The sequence below is a fragment of the Lindgomyces ingoldianus genome, assembly GCF_010093535.1.
Source record: "Lindgomyces ingoldianus strain ATCC 200398 unplaced genomic scaffold BDR25scaffold_8, whole genome shotgun sequence".
In the NCBI taxonomy this organism is placed as follows: domain Eukaryota; kingdom Fungi; phylum Ascomycota; class Dothideomycetes; order Pleosporales; family Lindgomycetaceae; genus Lindgomyces; species Lindgomyces ingoldianus.
The window spans coordinates 817,186-834,071 of NW_022985169.1; the positions used below are offsets into that span (position 1 = coordinate 817,186).

A 16,886-nucleotide genomic window follows, 5' to 3' on the forward strand; every position below is an offset into this window, starting at 1 on the left:
GCCTTATTAAATTAGCCTAGTTTAAAATACATATGCTAGATATAGTTGTAACCCTAGAAAGCGCAACATAAAGCTGTCTATGTGTAAAAACTAGATGCCTTAGGTCTACACCTACAATCTTTATAGATTAGCCCTATAATTTATTAATAAATATTATAAAACACAACTAGATAAGTATCTAATAGTGTATAATAAAAAAAGGTAAAATATTATAATTCTCTAATACTAATTTAATCTAAGTAATAGTTTACATCTATTTATTAAATTTACCTCTTAAGATTCTTTTAGTTACAAATGCGCTTTATTAACTTAGAGCAGTAACTAATAATTAGGTCTTATTGCATAAACCTTCCCTAAGATCTAGATTTTAAAGTAAAATAACTAAAACTCTAACTTTTAAATAAAGTTTAGTAAAAAGTAAACTAGGCAAATTAAACATCTATAATAAATTCTTTAAAAGATAATTAACACTATCTAATTCTATCTAATATACTTTATTTATAGACATAAATTTCTAGACATTACCTTTAAAATACCTAAAAAGAATATTATTAATTTTTATAACTACTTTATTATAGACTATAAGGATACAGCGCTGTTAAAAAAAGCGTGTAGTAATAGTAAAGTCTAAAAATACACACAGCATATTTAATAAATACATATAAGAATAAAAGTAACTTGTAAAGATAAACTTTTAAACACTAAAAAGTAGATTAACATGTGTTTACTTATCTCTAGATATAGAAAGTATTTAGTCTATATAAGCTTAATTTATAGCTCTAGTGTGCATTTTTATGTTCTTAGTTAAAGTTAGAACTATAAAACAACACTAAAAAGGGGACTATTAAAGGCATACCTGCACTATTTAACCCTAGCTACTCTTAGGTATAACTAGTAAAATCTATAAAAAATTACTACTAAATACTAATAAAATGCTACTAAAAAGCAGTTTACTTTATAGTACATTATAAAAACTTTAATTAATAGCCTTAAAATATAACTAGTGCTGCATAAAAACCTTATTTTAAATAATAAGGCTAGTTTTATAAAGCAGCTTAAAAGTAGAAGAGTTTATAGTAAACATGTAAAAAAAATTCTCTATAATCTTAATAAGTATCTTAAACTTTAAGTGCGCAGTTCTACCACCTAGAAAAAGTAGCGCTGCAATACTAGATAAAGCTACGCAGAGAATAATCTTACACTAAGACTAAAATTAAAAACATAACATTTAATAAAAAAAGGTTTTGCTAGTACTACTAAAGCCTTAAATAAAAAACTAAGCATTATTTAAATCTAAACACATAGTAGACTTAATAGTATTAAACACTAATTTTTAACTATAATTTAATTAGTTATAAGACTTAGTAAAAGTAGTATACTTAGTAATATTATTATATAACATCTGCTTATATACTAAGAAAGGAACAGTAATAGAGATCTAATTATACAAGGGCATTAGCATTTTAAATTAAAATAGTATTTTATTATGTAACTTTAAAAGTATCTAGTTTAGAATTTATAAGCTATAATTTTATAACAGCTTAGATTTAGTAAAAAAAGGATTAATAAAAGCTATTTATAAAGGTAGATTATCTAAGAAGTTAGCATAAAATGTTGTCTAAATAGCTACTAAATTAAATATATTACTAAATACTAGCGCCTATATAAATATTTATTATAATAAGAAGCTAGTAGCTGTAAGTTAAAGTTTTTAGAAAATATAATTCTAAAATTAGTCCTTTTATAATAAACTATAAGCTAAATAAGTGTTTTTAAATATTAGATAAAGCTTACTTTACATAGTATATAGGTTACTAAAGCTAGTTACTTTAAGAATATAGGTTAATAATATTTATAAATAAAAGCGCTTCTCTATAGATAGACTATAAAAATACATACACCTAATAAACATTATAGTTTTGCAATACTAAGTCTAAGCACGCGTAGCTAAATTTTACTAGTAATCTATAAAAAAGTCCTAGTATAGTAGATGCAGCCTATTAGTGTGCTAGAAATTATACTAAAACTATGCTATTAAAGTTAACTAAGCGCTTTTTATATAACTATGTACTGCATCTATGTTGTTATTATCTTAAAAGGATACTACATGTCCTTCTAGCAGATAAATTGCTAGACAAACTACTAAAGGCTACTCTCTATGTACAGGAAAACTAAACAGTTGCTATGCTGCCTTAGTAGGGCTAATATACTAACGCTATAGGTAGGATGTAACTTTGTTTTAATCTTAGATATAAACAGTAACCTAGTTAGTGCCCTTATATATATACTTATAAATATATTTAATAGCCTTAATAAATGCGCAGACTTTTATATTAACATGCGCATTATATTACCTAGATAAAAATAAACTATAAAAAATAATTTACTAATTATTAACTATAACTTTATATTATCTACACTTAACTATTTAGACTTAGCTATTATCTTACTAATAATAAATTAAATAACTATTTTTTTTTACTATAGTTTTTATAGTAAAATTTTTTAAAAAATTTTTTTAGTAAAAAAGCTACTTTAACCTAAAAAGCACCTGCATGTAGCTAGTAGATAAATTTAAGTTACTATAAGAACTATGTACTATAGACCTTATAATAATATTAGTTAGAATACTATTAGGATTCTAGGACTATGTTAAATGCTTAGCCTATATAACATAATTAATAAAATTAGGTAATAGAAGCTAATCTTTATTATCTAAGTGTATAAAGAGTAGAATATAGGCATAGAGAAGTCTCTACTTCTAATACTTAATTATGTAAATAATGCTAGTAAAGCAACTAAACACTTACTATAACTTAATATTCTTTATTAAGAAATCTAGCTATAACTTAAATATTTAAGTAATTATATTAAGCTAATTTAAAGTATACTATAGCTGTTTAAGTTCTACTATTATCTTAGGCTACTTAAAATTTATAGTAAATGTAATAAATAGAAAAAGGCATCTAAGCTTTTAAATAATAGCTATAAAATTTTAGTAACACTAAAATATAAACTAACTACTGCTAATATAACTTAAAGAGAGTATAGTATAAATACTAATAAATTACACATTAAAATTATTCTAGTGTAAAGTATTACTAATACTTTAATAAAAATCTACTTAGAGTTTTAACTAATTATTATAGACTTAATAAAGCTTTTTTTATTTAACTTATGCTTAGTAATTTATTATCTACTGTTAGAATAATTAGCTATAGGCAAAAAGTACTACATTATAACTCTTCTAAAGAAATAGATAAAATTAATAAAACATAGTATTAGTAATATAAAGATTTTTTTAGACTTTATTAGAATTACATAGCATAAGCCTAAAAAAGAATCTAGGCTAACTAGTAATAAACATAAAGACATAATAAAAAAGCTAATAGGCAGGATAAGAAGAACAGACTTAAGAGTAGAATTAAGTAGAGTTATTACTATTATAATAATATAAAATTAGACTATAACTTATACTCTTATTAAAATTTTTTATAATTAAGCTAGCAACTTTATTTAAAACTAGTAGATTTTTTTATTGTTAGTTAGCACTAGCCTTAATAATAAGCTTTAATTAAAAGTTTATAATAATCTAAATATTTTAACTATTACACCTAGCTCTCTTTAGTCTTTTATAAGCAGTTTTATAAATAAAAATCTATAGATTATAGGCATCTACTTCTAACATATGCATAAGCTTTTATAATAAAGTTAGGTCTAGGTTTAAATTCTAGTTACACTATAGCTAAGTACTTAAAGTAAACTCTAAGTTATAAAAGTATAACTGCGCGTAGCTAGCAGTAACCCTCTAAGCAGGCTCTAATAGACTTTATAAGTAGTAAAGTTCCTCTATAATCTAAAATATCTTAACGCTATTCTTACACACATTACAATCTGTAGCAGTGTAATTAGCAGAAGTAAAGGCTAAAGAAGTGTTATATATATAAATATTATTATAAAAATATGCACTTTTTATATAAAAACTATTTAATAAACTCTAGATAATAACTAGTAAGTTTTAATAAAACTTTAAATAAATATTTCTCTAAAGGCAGCAGAACCTATATTTTAGCTAGCTAGTAGTAGACCTAGCTAAATGTTTATTAATCTAATAATAAGCACTACATTCTGTACACATAGCAGTAGGATTGCGCATTAGGCTAAAATTAATAAGCAAATAGTAAAGTACACCTATAATATATGCAGCTAGGCATAGTTTTTTAGTATTAATTAGATTAAGCTTAAGAAATATAAAAAGCTAAAAAGTAAATATAATTAGAGTATATTAAGACATAGTAAATAGTAAAAAAGTTAACTAAAGTTAAAAGTTTAGATAAATAAATAAAAATAAAAGTGTAAAAGTTAAAGTAAACTAATTAATATTTAAGTAAATAAAAAAAAAAGTAGATATAAATGTTAGAAAAATATAACTAATTAAAATAAAATTAAACATATTTAGATGTAAAAAAGTAGAAGATATAGTTTATATTTATTAGTAATAAAAAGATTATTCTTTATAAGCATTATACTATACTTTTTATATTAGTAGGTTAGAATTAATTTCCTAAAAAGCATGTTATTTCCTCTAAAATAATTTAGTAATAATAAAAAAAGAATAAAGATATAAATAAATAAATCTTTTATACTACTAATAATATTTATATAGAGCACTATGTTAGTTAGTTGCAAAGTTAAATAATAGGCAATAGGTTTAACATTTCTTATAGTAAGGCTAGAAAGACATACTAAGCTTAAGTAACAGTGTTAGCAGATATCTATAAATATCTAGCCAGAATTAGACAGATATAACTAAGAAAAGGGGACAGTACTAGAATACAGACACTAACACACTAATTCTAGCTTAGTAACACCTTAAAACTATAAATAGTAATAAAAAAGTAAACTTTAGCCTACTAACAATAAAACATAGCATTATAATATTACATTAAAACACCTAGAATATAGTAATAGACCTAGTAAAATATATTTATTTGCCTTAAAAATCTAGAATATTTATAAAAGTAGTAGAAAGTTTTATAGGCTAATTAAACATTAATCTAGCCCTTTTTTAAACTAATAAGAGAAAAGGCTTGGCAAGATGTACAGTGAATAATAGAGATATCAACGGCATTGTTCAAAGTCTTCTACTCTTATGCAGGCCTGAGCAATGTCAACAACGTCATGAATGAGGTGAAAGACCCAGTCCGAACACTCAAATCGGTTTCAATCATGGCATTAATTACATCATGCATTCTCTACCTCCTGGTCAATGTCGCCTACTTCATGGTGGTTCCATTAGGCGAGATTCGGGGCAGTGGAGAGCTGATTGCGGCTTTATTTTTCCAGAGAACCTTTGGACCTCACTTAGGAAAGAAGATATTGCCACTGGCAGTTGCTTTGTCTGGGGCTGGTAATGTCATGGTGGTCACCTTCGCCCTAGTAAGTTCCAAGACGTGCCCATTTTTTAAGGTTTAACTGATCTCTGGCAGGCACGGCTCAATCAAGAGATTGCGCGTCAAGGATTCCTCCCCTTCTCCAAATACCTAGCATCGTCAAAACCATTCAATGCACCCATGGGCGGACTCATCGTACACTACATCCCGTCCCTCCTTGTCATAGTCCTTCCACCATCTGGAGAAGTATACTCCTTCATTCTCGAGGTGGAAGGATATCCCGGTCAATTTTTCGCTTTAGCCATATCAATCGGACTCCTGTGGCTCCGGTACAAGAGGCCTGATCTCAAACGTCCGTTCAAGGCCTGGATCGGAGCTGTAGTTCTCAGAATAGCTCTCGCTCTGGCGCTTTTGGCTGCCCCGTTCTTCCCGTCGAAGCGCAAAAGAACTGATGAAAGAGGAATGTGGTATGCAACTTATGCAGTTGTCGGAATCTCTATCATAGTGTTTGGGCTTTTCTACTGGTATGTTTGGACGAGGCTCATTCCTCGGCTGAGAGGGTATAGGCTTGAAGAGAAAGATGATGTGCTGGACGACGGAACTACGGTCACAAAGCTTATTCATGTCCAACTATAGATTGCTGGAGATATCTCAACTGCCCTTCTTCACATCCGAGCCTGAGTGTTGGTTTGCGTGCTAGACAATACGCACATAGGCGAACGGTCATGTTGTCGTTCGCATTGATACTCCAAATCAGCTCCGTAAAAGATAGCTATGGCGAGCTTCCTTGCTTGGAAATCCAATGTCTCATTTGATGCATATATGTAATCCTCGAAAACTAACCTATTCATCAGCAGTAGACCCCTACCTAGGATTTATTAATATGCACGCATTTCTGCCAGGGTCTTCGATTAATGGTCTGATAAGCATCCAACCGCGACCAATAACTACCCTGAAACCCAGGACGGACGAGTACCGGACAGTGCGATTAATGCCAGTTGGAGTCTAAGGGAATTACACTTACATCTTGAAGTATTGCGTGCTTGCGGGGAAGCTGGTTGGCTTACATATCCACAACCTCACCTCAACTTACAACTATAGCATATAAGAAGCTCAAAGGTATGCATTGTTCAGGTACACAATTCATCTCAGGCAATTAAGCAAGCTAGCAAATACTTTCATGTACCCAGGTTGTTAAATATCAATTCCCGTACAAAATGGCAACTGCTGCTGTCCAGCTTCCCCAATCAGCCCCCACTTACTCTCCGCAAACCCTCCAAACCAGCGTCACACCTTCAGTGACTAAAGCGCAAGATGTTGCCACTACCTTAAGGTTCTACAAGGACAATGAAGACGGATCACCCCCACACCCATCCTACATCAACCGCCCTGAGACCTATGATCGTCCATTCCTAGAGTATCCGGTTACTGTCCACGACGTCACCGGTCGTGAGAAAGATTATACCCTTGATGGAAATGGCTTTCAATTTCATCCGCACGTGAGCGTGGAGAAAGATTTCGTAGACGATGAGCAAATCAAAGCTCAATACTATCCTGAGACGGAGGAGTTACTCAAGAACGTGCAAGTTGCCTAGTTTGTCAAGATACTATAGAGTAAGCTGACAGCAGTAGAACTGGTGCATCCAGAATCTTCATCTTCGACCATACCATCCGTCGCCAAGCGCCTGGTGACGAAGAGTCTCGGGTACGCCAACTTCGCGGCCCGGTTCAACGCGTGCATATTGATCAGTCCTATTCGGCTGCTCTTTCACGGGTTCCGCATCACCTGCCCGAGGAAGCTGAGAAGCTGCTGAAGGGAAGGGTGCAAATAATCAACGTCTGGAGACCGATTAAACCGGTGCAGAGAGATCCATTGGCGGTAGCCCAGGCTGATACTGTAGACGACAAGGATTTGGTGGTGACTGAGTTGATATATCCGAATCGAAGAGGAGAAACCTATCAGGTCAGGTATAATAAGGATCAGACGTATGCTGCGTTTTCCCTTGCCCCTCATGTCCTAATTAGGAGAGTTTAGAGTCTGACAAGCCTATAGGTGGTTCTACAAGAATGGACTCACACCCGAAGAAGTATTGCTTATCAAGTGCTTCGACTCCAAGCTCGATGGAAGGGCGAGACGAGTTCCTCACACTGCATTCCATGTTCCCGGAACAGAGGATAGGGAAAGCAGACAGAGTATCGAGGTAAGAGCGCTAGTATTCCATGAGGATGACACTTTAGAGTAGAGGGCTGCTTCATTCGGAATGCTTGAGAAGGGACTTTCGGTGATATGGGAACTTCGAAGAAGCGCATGTATGTAGCGTGTTTTTCATAATGAATCCAGGCTCCCACACAACTGGGTACCTTCACTGCACCATTCTCTAGAGATGGTTGCGCCGTAGTTCACAGAGTAGCTCACTCGTCGCGCTGCGAGAAGTTGTTGTCTGTGTAGAGGTTAAGATACCCGGCCCCCAAGCAATGGCTTAGAAATTGGAGAAACATTTAGCCACGACGAGGTTGCACAGCGCACACCTATCAGAAAAGGTGACGTAGGTGAAAGTGGTGACATTTGCGCAAAACAGCCACCCCCATCTCTAACCGCCCACCTACCTCTGGATATCAGATTTGAATTTATTTTTAATCAAACTGTCTATATGGATTGAATATTTCAAGATATTGAACAATAAAAACTACCACCGAACCGAAACGGCCAATCAATAAAAATTTGTGGGGTTGGCGGGACTGCTCTTCCCCTCTATCCGTAGCGCACCGACGTGAGTTCGACGAAGTAGAGACTCGATAAAAGAAGATAGCGGTGGAGTACCTGTACCTTTACACGGAGCTGAATTGGGAGCAAGGAGTCTTGAAGTTCCTTCACAGGAAAGCGCAGGGGTTTTCTCAGTCTAGCATACTACTGGGTTCTTTTTTTTTGCAATTTATTTTCATAACAGAATTTGATTCAGTCCACAGCGAGTAGGATATATGTGCCATTTCCTAAGCATTATAGAAGAAGATATCGAAGTGTTAAGGAAAATGATGGTGTTACAAGAATGCTTAGACTCCAAGAGAATGTTCAAGTTACTGCTTACACCTCCTGCCAACCGCTCTCTACACAACGAGTGAGCCTCGCACATCCTTAGCACGGGGACGGCGAGGCGCTGTTCATTTACCTATAGATCATAGTTGACAAGAGTAGTATTTCAACAGCTAATCTGTCAGCCCTCCGGAACACAAAGCCTAAGTCAGAAGTCTCACGAAGGAAAGGCAAAATACTCGAGTAAAACAATTCTCCATACAGGCGACGGCTACAGTTCATAATAGGCCTTCACCCTACTCCTAAAGCTTCACGGCCTTCAACCCCATCCCAATATCCCTACTTACCATCAGCCTCCACCCCAACCTGGAACTTCATAGCTTATGGGTTCGCTTACCCCTTGGACACTACCTTGGAAACCTTGTACTCAACCACAAGTCCCTTCATACCCGGCTCTTTCACAAAATGTCCCGCCGCTACATACGTCGCATTCTCCAAATCCTTGTACTTCGGACTTCCAGTCTCAAAGGAGAACGAGACGAAAGAGTCACCGTAGGGAGTCGTCTTCGCATCTGCTGAGCCGCCAAGCAAAGCCTTGACGCCTTCGGTGAGACCGACGGTGCCTTTGTAGTACATTGCGAAAATAGTACCGTCGTTATTTCTAGAAATATTAGGGACTGAACAAGGGGAGTTGGAGTGAGGAACGTACTTAACTTGACTTCGCACATCTAGGCGCATGTTGCCACCGTCTGCGTCGTTGTGGATGTAGTCGTATCCAACACCATGCCTAAGCCGATTCCGTCAGTGTCAAAGCACCTATCTTCCCCCTTCCTCTTCACAGGATTGAAACTCACAGCTCAGCATCTAGCGTAGGCTCAAATCCAGGCTCACTCTTCACAGTTCCTGACACCATTGGCTATTCCCCAATTAATATTCTCATCACAAACCCTCCAATTTTACATACGACAATAACCAATGATGTGCCACACTGTCCGCCTAGGAATCATCAGCACAAGCAGCTTTTTCCACTTGCCAACTAGACACAAACATACCAACGGGCAACGGCGGGTCAATATCCACTCGAACGGTGAAAGCAGGCTGCAAACTTGGGAATCCTGACATATTGGGCTGCCACTTGTGCCGGATACACCGTTTCAAACTCAGGACGATAATTGCTTTTTCAATTGGGAAAAGGGACTCGATCACTTGAACGAGGGTTGAAGAGAGGTGAAGTTTTCTGTGGTGAAGCTACCCCGCTAGCTAGCCCCACTTGCCGTCAGTAGCTGCACTCGTGTCGTACGGATCCGATCCATCATCCATCTCGCCGAACCGGTCCAGTTCCATGATCCCGGGACTGAATGAGCATGACTCCGCCTAAGTAGAAACACGGCATTGCACCAAACTACTCTACCTAGGTACATGTGGCTTCCAAGCTAAGAAGTTACCGCGGCTCCATACAAGTGTCACATGCTATGCTCGACCCCTAAAACCCACTCAGCCTACTCTTCCCCTTCTTCCTTTTCTTCTCCGGTCGGCCTCCAAATCTCCCAGGCTCCACCTGACTCTGCACCATAATTCCGCCCAATCCTTGGCTCTGACTTAGGCCCTGAACCTGACTACTTCCTCCCATACCCACCATTGGCGCAGGCGAGCTTCTCAATCTACCACCGCGCACCAACGCCGACTGGCTCTGCAAGAATGTCGATTGGCTCTCAGCCATCTGTCTCTCCCTGAAGATTTGCGTCTCTCTTCTCTGCTTCTTCAAATGTCGCTCCGCTTTCCGTTGCAGTTTTGCCCGACGTTCCGCGCTAATTTCATCACTACCTTGGAGCTCTTCTTGCACGACACGAGTTGTTGCGTCCCAGTTATATGTACTCGGATCTTCGCCGAGCCGCCAGTGCATCAGAACTTGATTTACACTGGGAGGGACAGCGGTGTTAATCGGTTTGGCGATCTGGAGATGTTGATTAAGCCGACTTAGGGGATTGTTCATGCTAGAGAAGGCGGATGCGAAGGTTGTTCTAGAAGCCATATACGGAGTTGGCTCTGGTGTGGGCAACACAGTTTGAGATTGAGACTGTGAAGATGACGATGATTGGCGGATGAGGAATTGTTGGCTTGAAGATGGTGAGAGCTGTGTTTCCTTGTTTGGCCGGGACAGTAGGATGTGCATGGCGACAGCGCTGTCCTGGGTTGGTCCTGCTTGTAATGCAAGTTCGTCGAGAGAGGGAGGGGCCGGTTCTATCCGGCGGATGCGCAAGCTAGCTAGCATAATTTCTGCGGCAATGTGTCGCGCGAGGCGCTCTATACGCTGTCGAGTACGAGCAGGAACGGCCGCAGGTAAAGGAGCGATCCAGTTCTGCAGAATGGTATCGTATAAAGATGAGATAGTGGCTTGCTGGCCGTCGACCTCAGATATTTGAAGAACTTGGTTGGATGCTATATGTCTAATCTTAAGAGATGGAGAATTCTCAAAAGCGGAGAAAAGTGCATTCAGATGCAATGACGCTTCATCAATGTCGAGAACATTAACTCTTGATTCAGCTTGGGCCAGTCTAAGTATATTAGGGCAGATATATGGGAGAGACTAGACCACCTACATTGTCCTTTGGGTTACTTCCATTATATTTGGTTCTTCAACCAACAAGCGTCTAATTCTGTCTAACAAAGCTGAGATGTCCTCCGACTGGGCCATCGTATTCAGATCCTTTCGGTTTAATGCATCATACAGAAAGCTGTAATCCACTGTCCAAGAACCCGGCCTTGTTGCTGTGGACTGTGATGTGCTGAATTTTCGACTCTGTATCGGTTTCGGAGACAGGTAAGACTTCCTCATCTTGGGCGCCTGCATAGTGCTCATCCCATCTGACACAACAAACTCTTCGTCATGGTTTATTAGATTCGAAGATGGATGGCCAAAACGCGCGCGGGTGGTTGTAGTCCAGGTAGGCCGGTCTACAATAAGCGCGTCATGTGATCCGTTTCTTTCCTCCGGCTGAAGGGCACACAGTAATGTTTCATGAACGCTTAGATCGGATAGCATTACTGACAAACGAGAGAAATGAGTGTCATTCGACAGGTACGCGAGGCCAGGTCCCCGGGGTCCAAGATTATCGCCCTCTCCGAACTGAAGCGAAGATATGTTGAGGTTGAGCATATACCGTGGTGTTCCAATTGCATCGAACAGTCGTTCGTCAAGCCTCAATTCCACAGGATCCGAGCTGGAGTACGCAATCAAAGGCTCTTGGTCAAGGTCTTGGAACCGGAAAACCGTCACGAGCGCGTTCAGGCGGGAATACATGATTACCAGAGATTCTAGGATGAGGTCAATAAAGATGAGTAGGAGCCATAGGTGAACAGCTGCCTACCTTCGCCGGATTTAGGAGCAACACAAATTCGGAGCGTGATGTCCTCCAGGCCACGAAAATGGGCCCATGACAGTACAATGATAGCTCCTGCACTACCACTGTCTTCAATTGTATCATTCAAACACTTAATCTGCATCAGATAGAGACGCGATGACGTCAAGATGAAGACCTGGTGTTTATTCTTCGGGTTTCTTTTCATATCCAATATCCAGTCGGCGGAACTTGAAGAGGCTATTTCTGGACATGGAAGCCCTTGAACCTGACGTATCCCACCTCTGAAATCAAATACACCCAGGCGCCTGCGATTACATACCAAGATGGTATTTACGTCACCGATCCAGAGTATACGAGCCCATCCGTCTTCACGGTCCGGGTTTCCCTTCTCTTCTACGTCGTCCATGTGCTTGTTCGGTAAAACACAACCTCGATCTATGCAAGATATTGTATGCTGCGATCTATTTTTGTGGCCGCCCTCAATGTCCCAAACACTCCAGTTACCCTCTTGATCTACAAAGCCGACCTGGCGTTGATAGTCAGGATTGAACGTTACATCGGCAAGCGGTGTGCCTCCCATCGTTTCCATGTCTAGAGATAAAATTGGGTTCGCTTCGATCATAGAAGGTGGAAGCTGGTAATACGGGGAGCGGGGGGGTCGCACGGGACGTTCATGATAGATAGGGCGAAACAGTACAATTCGGGTAGGAAAGCGGGCAGCGAGAAACGCAGATCGCTCTTCAGATTGGGCGAAGCATACCTGTTGAATTGGCGCCGCATCTCCAGCCCAGTATCCACTCTCTTCGTCTGTGATGGCCCAGCCTTCGACCCAGATGCTCCTGTCTTGCTCCCATCCATGTCTCTCCTTCGCAAGCGTTGTCAGGCGGAGAATATTCCCAACTTCCCCAGTTACAACCGCCGCGACCTGCCTTGGGTTTTTGGAGTAACCCTCGGAAGTAAAGCTCCCAAAGGAAAGGACTTCCCCAATAGCAGCATCGTAGGTACTGGTTACGGAAGTCACGGCTGACGAAGCGACTGCGAGCTCAGGGAGGTTTCCAAGTGAGGGGGCAATCTCAGGGTTGCTGCGAGCGAGCGCTTTCGCTTCTTGCTGCACGTGTCGAATCGTCCATGGATGCTCGAAAGTAGAGGTACGTTCAAAGTGTATACTGGGAGGAAGGGCCATTCTCCAGCCGCCTAATTGCTGGAGCTCCCTTCTTACTCCAGGCTCGCGGCCAAATGCCCATGCTGAATTTTCTACATCGTATGTTGCCTGCCCAAAATGCCCGAAGTTAAGGTCGTTCGGAGAATGCTTAGCCATTAGGCTCGGGAGGTGGTTTGCAATCTTGGCTGAGGTTGCAGGTGAGAAGCATAGCCGACGAGAGGATACTTGAATAGCGCCAAAGTAAACAGCAGTATTCAACGAACGCAGTGAAGGCGAGAGTGATTGACAACAGGAGTGAAGGGGAAGACGAACTCCAAGTTGAGCTTTCACGCGAATGCGCTAATCCCAGAACGCCGAATCACGTGCTATCCCTCGGCCGCTTGTTTCGCCGAACGCCGTTGTTTCCCCCAACAACGAAATCATAACAACATCCATCCACCCGTTCCAACCACACTATCGCGTCTCATTCAAGTACAACAATCTACCCACCTACTTCAAAATGACCACTTTTGAGCCCTCCCTCAGCGCCAGCACTATGCGCGCAGCCTCGCACGATGCGCCGAGCATGGCCGACCAGCTTCCCTCGATCAACTTCGGTTTCGACGACCTACGCAGTCGCATGAACCAATTCACCGCGCGGTTCGATGACTTCATTGAGAAGGGCCGCAAGAGAGTTCTTGAGGAGCGTAATCAGTTCCGCATGAGCGTCGGCGAAATTCAAGGTAAATAACTTCTCATACAACCCGAGAAACCAATGCTCACCACTCCATACACAGAGGACCAGCGCATGAAGAAGCGCGACATCGAGATCCTCACTCTCAAGCAAACTCAGCACTCACAAACCCTCACCAAAGAATCTGCCGAAACATCAGAGATGCATTCCGCCATCAGCACCCTCACTGTCCAGCGAGACGAGCGGCTCGCTCACCGCGACGCCTTGAAGTCGCAAATCGCAGAAGTTCAGAAGGCCATTTCCGCACGCCGCGAAGCACAGCTCAAGCACCGCCGCTACCTTGATGGTCAGAGTAGGTACAATGAGCCTGAGCTCGACTTCTGGGAGAGCTATCTTGGGCTCAGGATCGAGGGGCTAGGCAAGGAGGACAGATTGAAAATCGTGTATACCAACGTTTGTGAGAGGGAATGGGAGAGGGAGGCGTGGTTCGAGTTGGATACGAGCGAGCGCGAGTACAAAGTGTTAGAGTGCCGGCCCAAGTTGGATCGAGAAGAAGTCGAGAGGGTGTTGGAGCGGCTGAATGAGACGAGGGATCTGGCAACTTTCTTGAAGGGCATGAGGGAGCTGTTTGTTGACGTCTTGAAATGACGGGCTACTGCTGGGACTGAAATTTACTACACTACCCGAGTAATGGCGTCGGGGAGTTCCCTGGTTTCATTTTGATGTGCTAGTACGCAGATATAAGCAAACATACCCGACTTGTATTGCAGATGTCGACGTATTTGTTCCTTCGGCGTCTCTGTACAAATCTAACTGTCTCCATGGATCAGTTTATCCTTCCGGAAATCATCCCAATCGGGTTCTGATGCGCTATGGATCAAACTTCAATACCTAACCACTCAGCCCCATCCTCGCCACCATTCCTCACCTCTTCTTAACCTTGTAGTACTCTGGCGCATATTCCAACAGCCAGTCCTTGTCAATCGATGTGATATCCCGAATGAAGATCTTGTCTTTAGATTCAAGAATCTCAGTGTAGATGACCCAATCCGCCTTCCGGTGCTTCAACGTCGTTAGCAAACAAATCCAATTCTCCTAATCTAGAGCAGACTTACGAAAAACAGTGAACTTGGGTGCGCCCACAAAGTCGTTCCTCCATCCACTGTCGTAAATGACCCATCCGGCTTCATCCTCGCCGCATGAGCAAAGAATCCTGTAGTCAAACATCTCTGAATCCTCTCCGTAAGCTCTAAACTCGAGACCCCACCAACCCTCCGCACATCACTCCCAGAAAAGGCCGACTCTTGGATCCCGAGATGGTCAAGATGTCTCGCGAGTTGTTTCCGCACACTGACAGCTTTCTCCAGAGCCTTGAAATTGAGATAGTTGTCCCTACACCATTTTGGGTCCTTCCTGCCGGGTCCGATGAACGCATCATAAACGTTAAAGAGCGTTATGTGATCACCCTCGTCAACTGCGAATTTGCGTTTTGCACTGTCGGCTTGCTTCTTCTCACCCTCTGGCAGGACGAATGTAGTGCCTTGGAGCGTCATCATTGCTGCAATTGAGAGCATCTCCGAAAGGCAATTGAAGGAAGTCGCGTTGAGCAAAGCTTTGGCGAGCATAGGCTCAAGGGGTAGTTCGGCCATACGGATTCCGAGGGGCTTAGTAATGCGTGCGAGGTCATCGAGAGCGCCTAAGGCGTAGAGTAGCTCCAGAGCACGAGTCGCTAGTTTTGAGGGCGGGTTCGACACGTATGGAAAGCGGACGACGTTGGTAATGCCGAGGTTGAAGAGCTGGAGGAAAACTGGGGCGAGATTACTTCTCTGGATCTCTGGCGGTGTTACGTCTTCGAGGTCTTCATAGTCCTCTTCTGTATACAACCTGTAGCACTTTCCGGGCCTTGTGCGTCCAGCTCGACCAGCGCGTTGAATGGCTGAAGCTTTGGAGATAGGAGCAATAGACAGCCTTTCGATTCCACTTGTAGGGTCATAGGAGCGCAACTTCACAAATCCACAATCAATCACATACACGATCCCATCTATGGTCACCGATGCTTCGGCAATGTTGGTTGATATAATGACCTTCCTGGTCTTCTCGGGTGCTGGTTCAAACACATACATCTGCTGGTCGGACGACAGCCCTGCATAAAGAGGAAGAGACTGAATATTGCGAAATTTGGAGTCCAGATCGCCAAGACGGTCCTGGATCATATCAATCGTGGTTTCGATCTCATCGCGGCCAGTAAGAAAGACGAGAATGTCACCATCCGGTTCACTTGTGTGGATCTCCAGGATAGTTTCTACTGTTCGTTCCAGGTAGTCTGGTGTCGGTTCGATCAGGTAATGCAGGTCGACATGGTGCATACGGCCCTCAATGCCAATGACATAACCATATTCTTCTTTCTTTTTACCATGGATCTTTTCGTCAACATCGGCTGTGAAGAATTCCAAGAAATGTTCCGCATCCAAAGTTGCGCTAGACACAACAACCCGCAGGTCATGACGTTTCTTCATAATCTTAGTCAAAAGGCCTAAAAGAATATCGGAGCTCAGCGATCTCTCATGAGCTTCATCGACCATGATCACGGAGTAGCGCTTGAGAAGCGGGTCCACAAGGATCTCGCGCAAAAGCATGCCGTCTGTTAGAAACTTGATACGTGTCTTTTCTGACGTGACATCATCAAATCTTATCGAGTATCCAACCTCTTGGCCCAATTCACATCCCATCTCGTGTGCGACTCTTGCAGCGACAGTTGTAACGGCAACTCTGCGAGGCTGTTATCAAATAGTAAGGTTTTCTACTAGAAAAATGAGAGAATTCTCACCTGAGTGATAGCAATTGACGTCCCATCTGCTGTCCATCCTGACTTATATAAAAATTGGGGGATTTGCGTGGTCTTCCCGCTCCCTGTCTCACCAACAATGATAGTTAGCGGGTAAGTTTCAATGGTGTAGAGTAATACGTCTTTGAGCCGCGCAATTGGCAGCAAAGTAGGCGGCTTGTACAAAGCCGCGTTCAGTGGTGTCTCGAGGGCATCTTCCTCATCCGCCATGGTGGACGACCTGTAGACGAAAGAGTTTGGCAGAGCGATGATAACTCGGGGAAGTTGAGGGTGCCCTTATCGATAAGGAGTTCATATAGAAGCTAAGCCTAGATTGGTGTTGCCAAGATCAATATCGGCTTATACAACGCACTTCGTTCACATTCAGTTACCCCTCAACTCATTGAAGCTCCTGAGAGCACCGAAATTGTAGAGCTCTTG

General features: G+C 41.2%; 5 protein-coding genes across 5 annotated transcripts; 3 read left to right on the forward strand and 2 right to left on the reverse strand.

Moving 5' to 3' along the window:
- Nucleotides 1-5,118: 5,118 nt before the first annotated feature.
- On the forward strand, nucleotides 5,119-6,029 carry BDR25DRAFT_217056 (uncharacterized protein; the record flags this gene model as incomplete). The annotated part of the gene is made up of 2 exons (XM_033684895.1): nucleotides 5,119-5,439; nucleotides 5,490-6,029. Coding segments are annotated over 2 exons (861 nt in total), but the record flags the coding sequence as incomplete, so codon positions are not given.
- Nucleotides 6,030-6,610: 581 nt separating this feature from the next.
- BDR25DRAFT_323474 (uncharacterized protein) lies at nucleotides 6,611-7,636 on the forward strand (the record flags this gene model as incomplete). Its single annotated transcript, XM_033692106.1, has 3 exons — nucleotides 6,611-6,987; nucleotides 7,023-7,361; nucleotides 7,447-7,636. 3 exons carry the CDS (start codon nucleotides 6,611-6,613, stop codon nucleotides 7,634-7,636), a joined length of 906 nt encoding a protein of 301 aa, XP_033550591.1.
- Nucleotides 7,637-8,661: 1,025 nt separating this feature from the next.
- On the reverse strand, nucleotides 8,662-13,226 carry BDR25DRAFT_256583 (uncharacterized protein). The gene is made up of 9 exons (XM_033686419.1): nucleotides 11,793-13,226; nucleotides 11,025-11,739; nucleotides 10,461-10,979; nucleotides 9,919-10,418; nucleotides 9,477-9,599; nucleotides 9,389-9,420; nucleotides 9,279-9,340; nucleotides 9,134-9,211; nucleotides 8,662-9,085 (listed from the first exon to the last, which is right to left on the reverse strand). Exons 1-9 carry the CDS (start codon nucleotides 13,102-13,104, stop codon nucleotides 8,818-8,820), a joined length of 3,609 nt encoding a protein of 1,202 aa, XP_033550592.1. The 5' UTR covers nucleotides 13,105-13,226; the 3' UTR covers nucleotides 8,662-8,817.
- Nucleotides 13,227-13,483: 257 nt separating this feature from the next.
- On the forward strand, nucleotides 13,484-14,269 carry BDR25DRAFT_217977 (uncharacterized protein; the record flags this gene model as incomplete). Its single annotated transcript, XM_033684915.1, has 2 exons — nucleotides 13,484-13,670; nucleotides 13,725-14,269. 2 exons carry the CDS (start codon nucleotides 13,484-13,486, stop codon nucleotides 14,267-14,269), a joined length of 732 nt encoding a protein of 243 aa, XP_033550593.1.
- Nucleotides 14,270-14,545: 276 nt separating this feature from the next.
- BDR25DRAFT_217879 (P-loop containing nucleoside triphosphate hydrolase protein) lies at nucleotides 14,546-16,676 on the reverse strand (the record flags this gene model as incomplete). Its single annotated transcript, XM_033684914.1, has 3 exons — nucleotides 14,546-14,683; nucleotides 14,737-16,398; nucleotides 16,449-16,676. The coding sequence occupies 3 exons, from the start codon at nucleotides 16,674-16,676 to the stop codon at nucleotides 14,546-14,548; spliced, it is 2,028 nt and encodes a 675-aa protein (XP_033550594.1).
- Nucleotides 16,677-16,886: the final 210 nt, after the last annotated feature.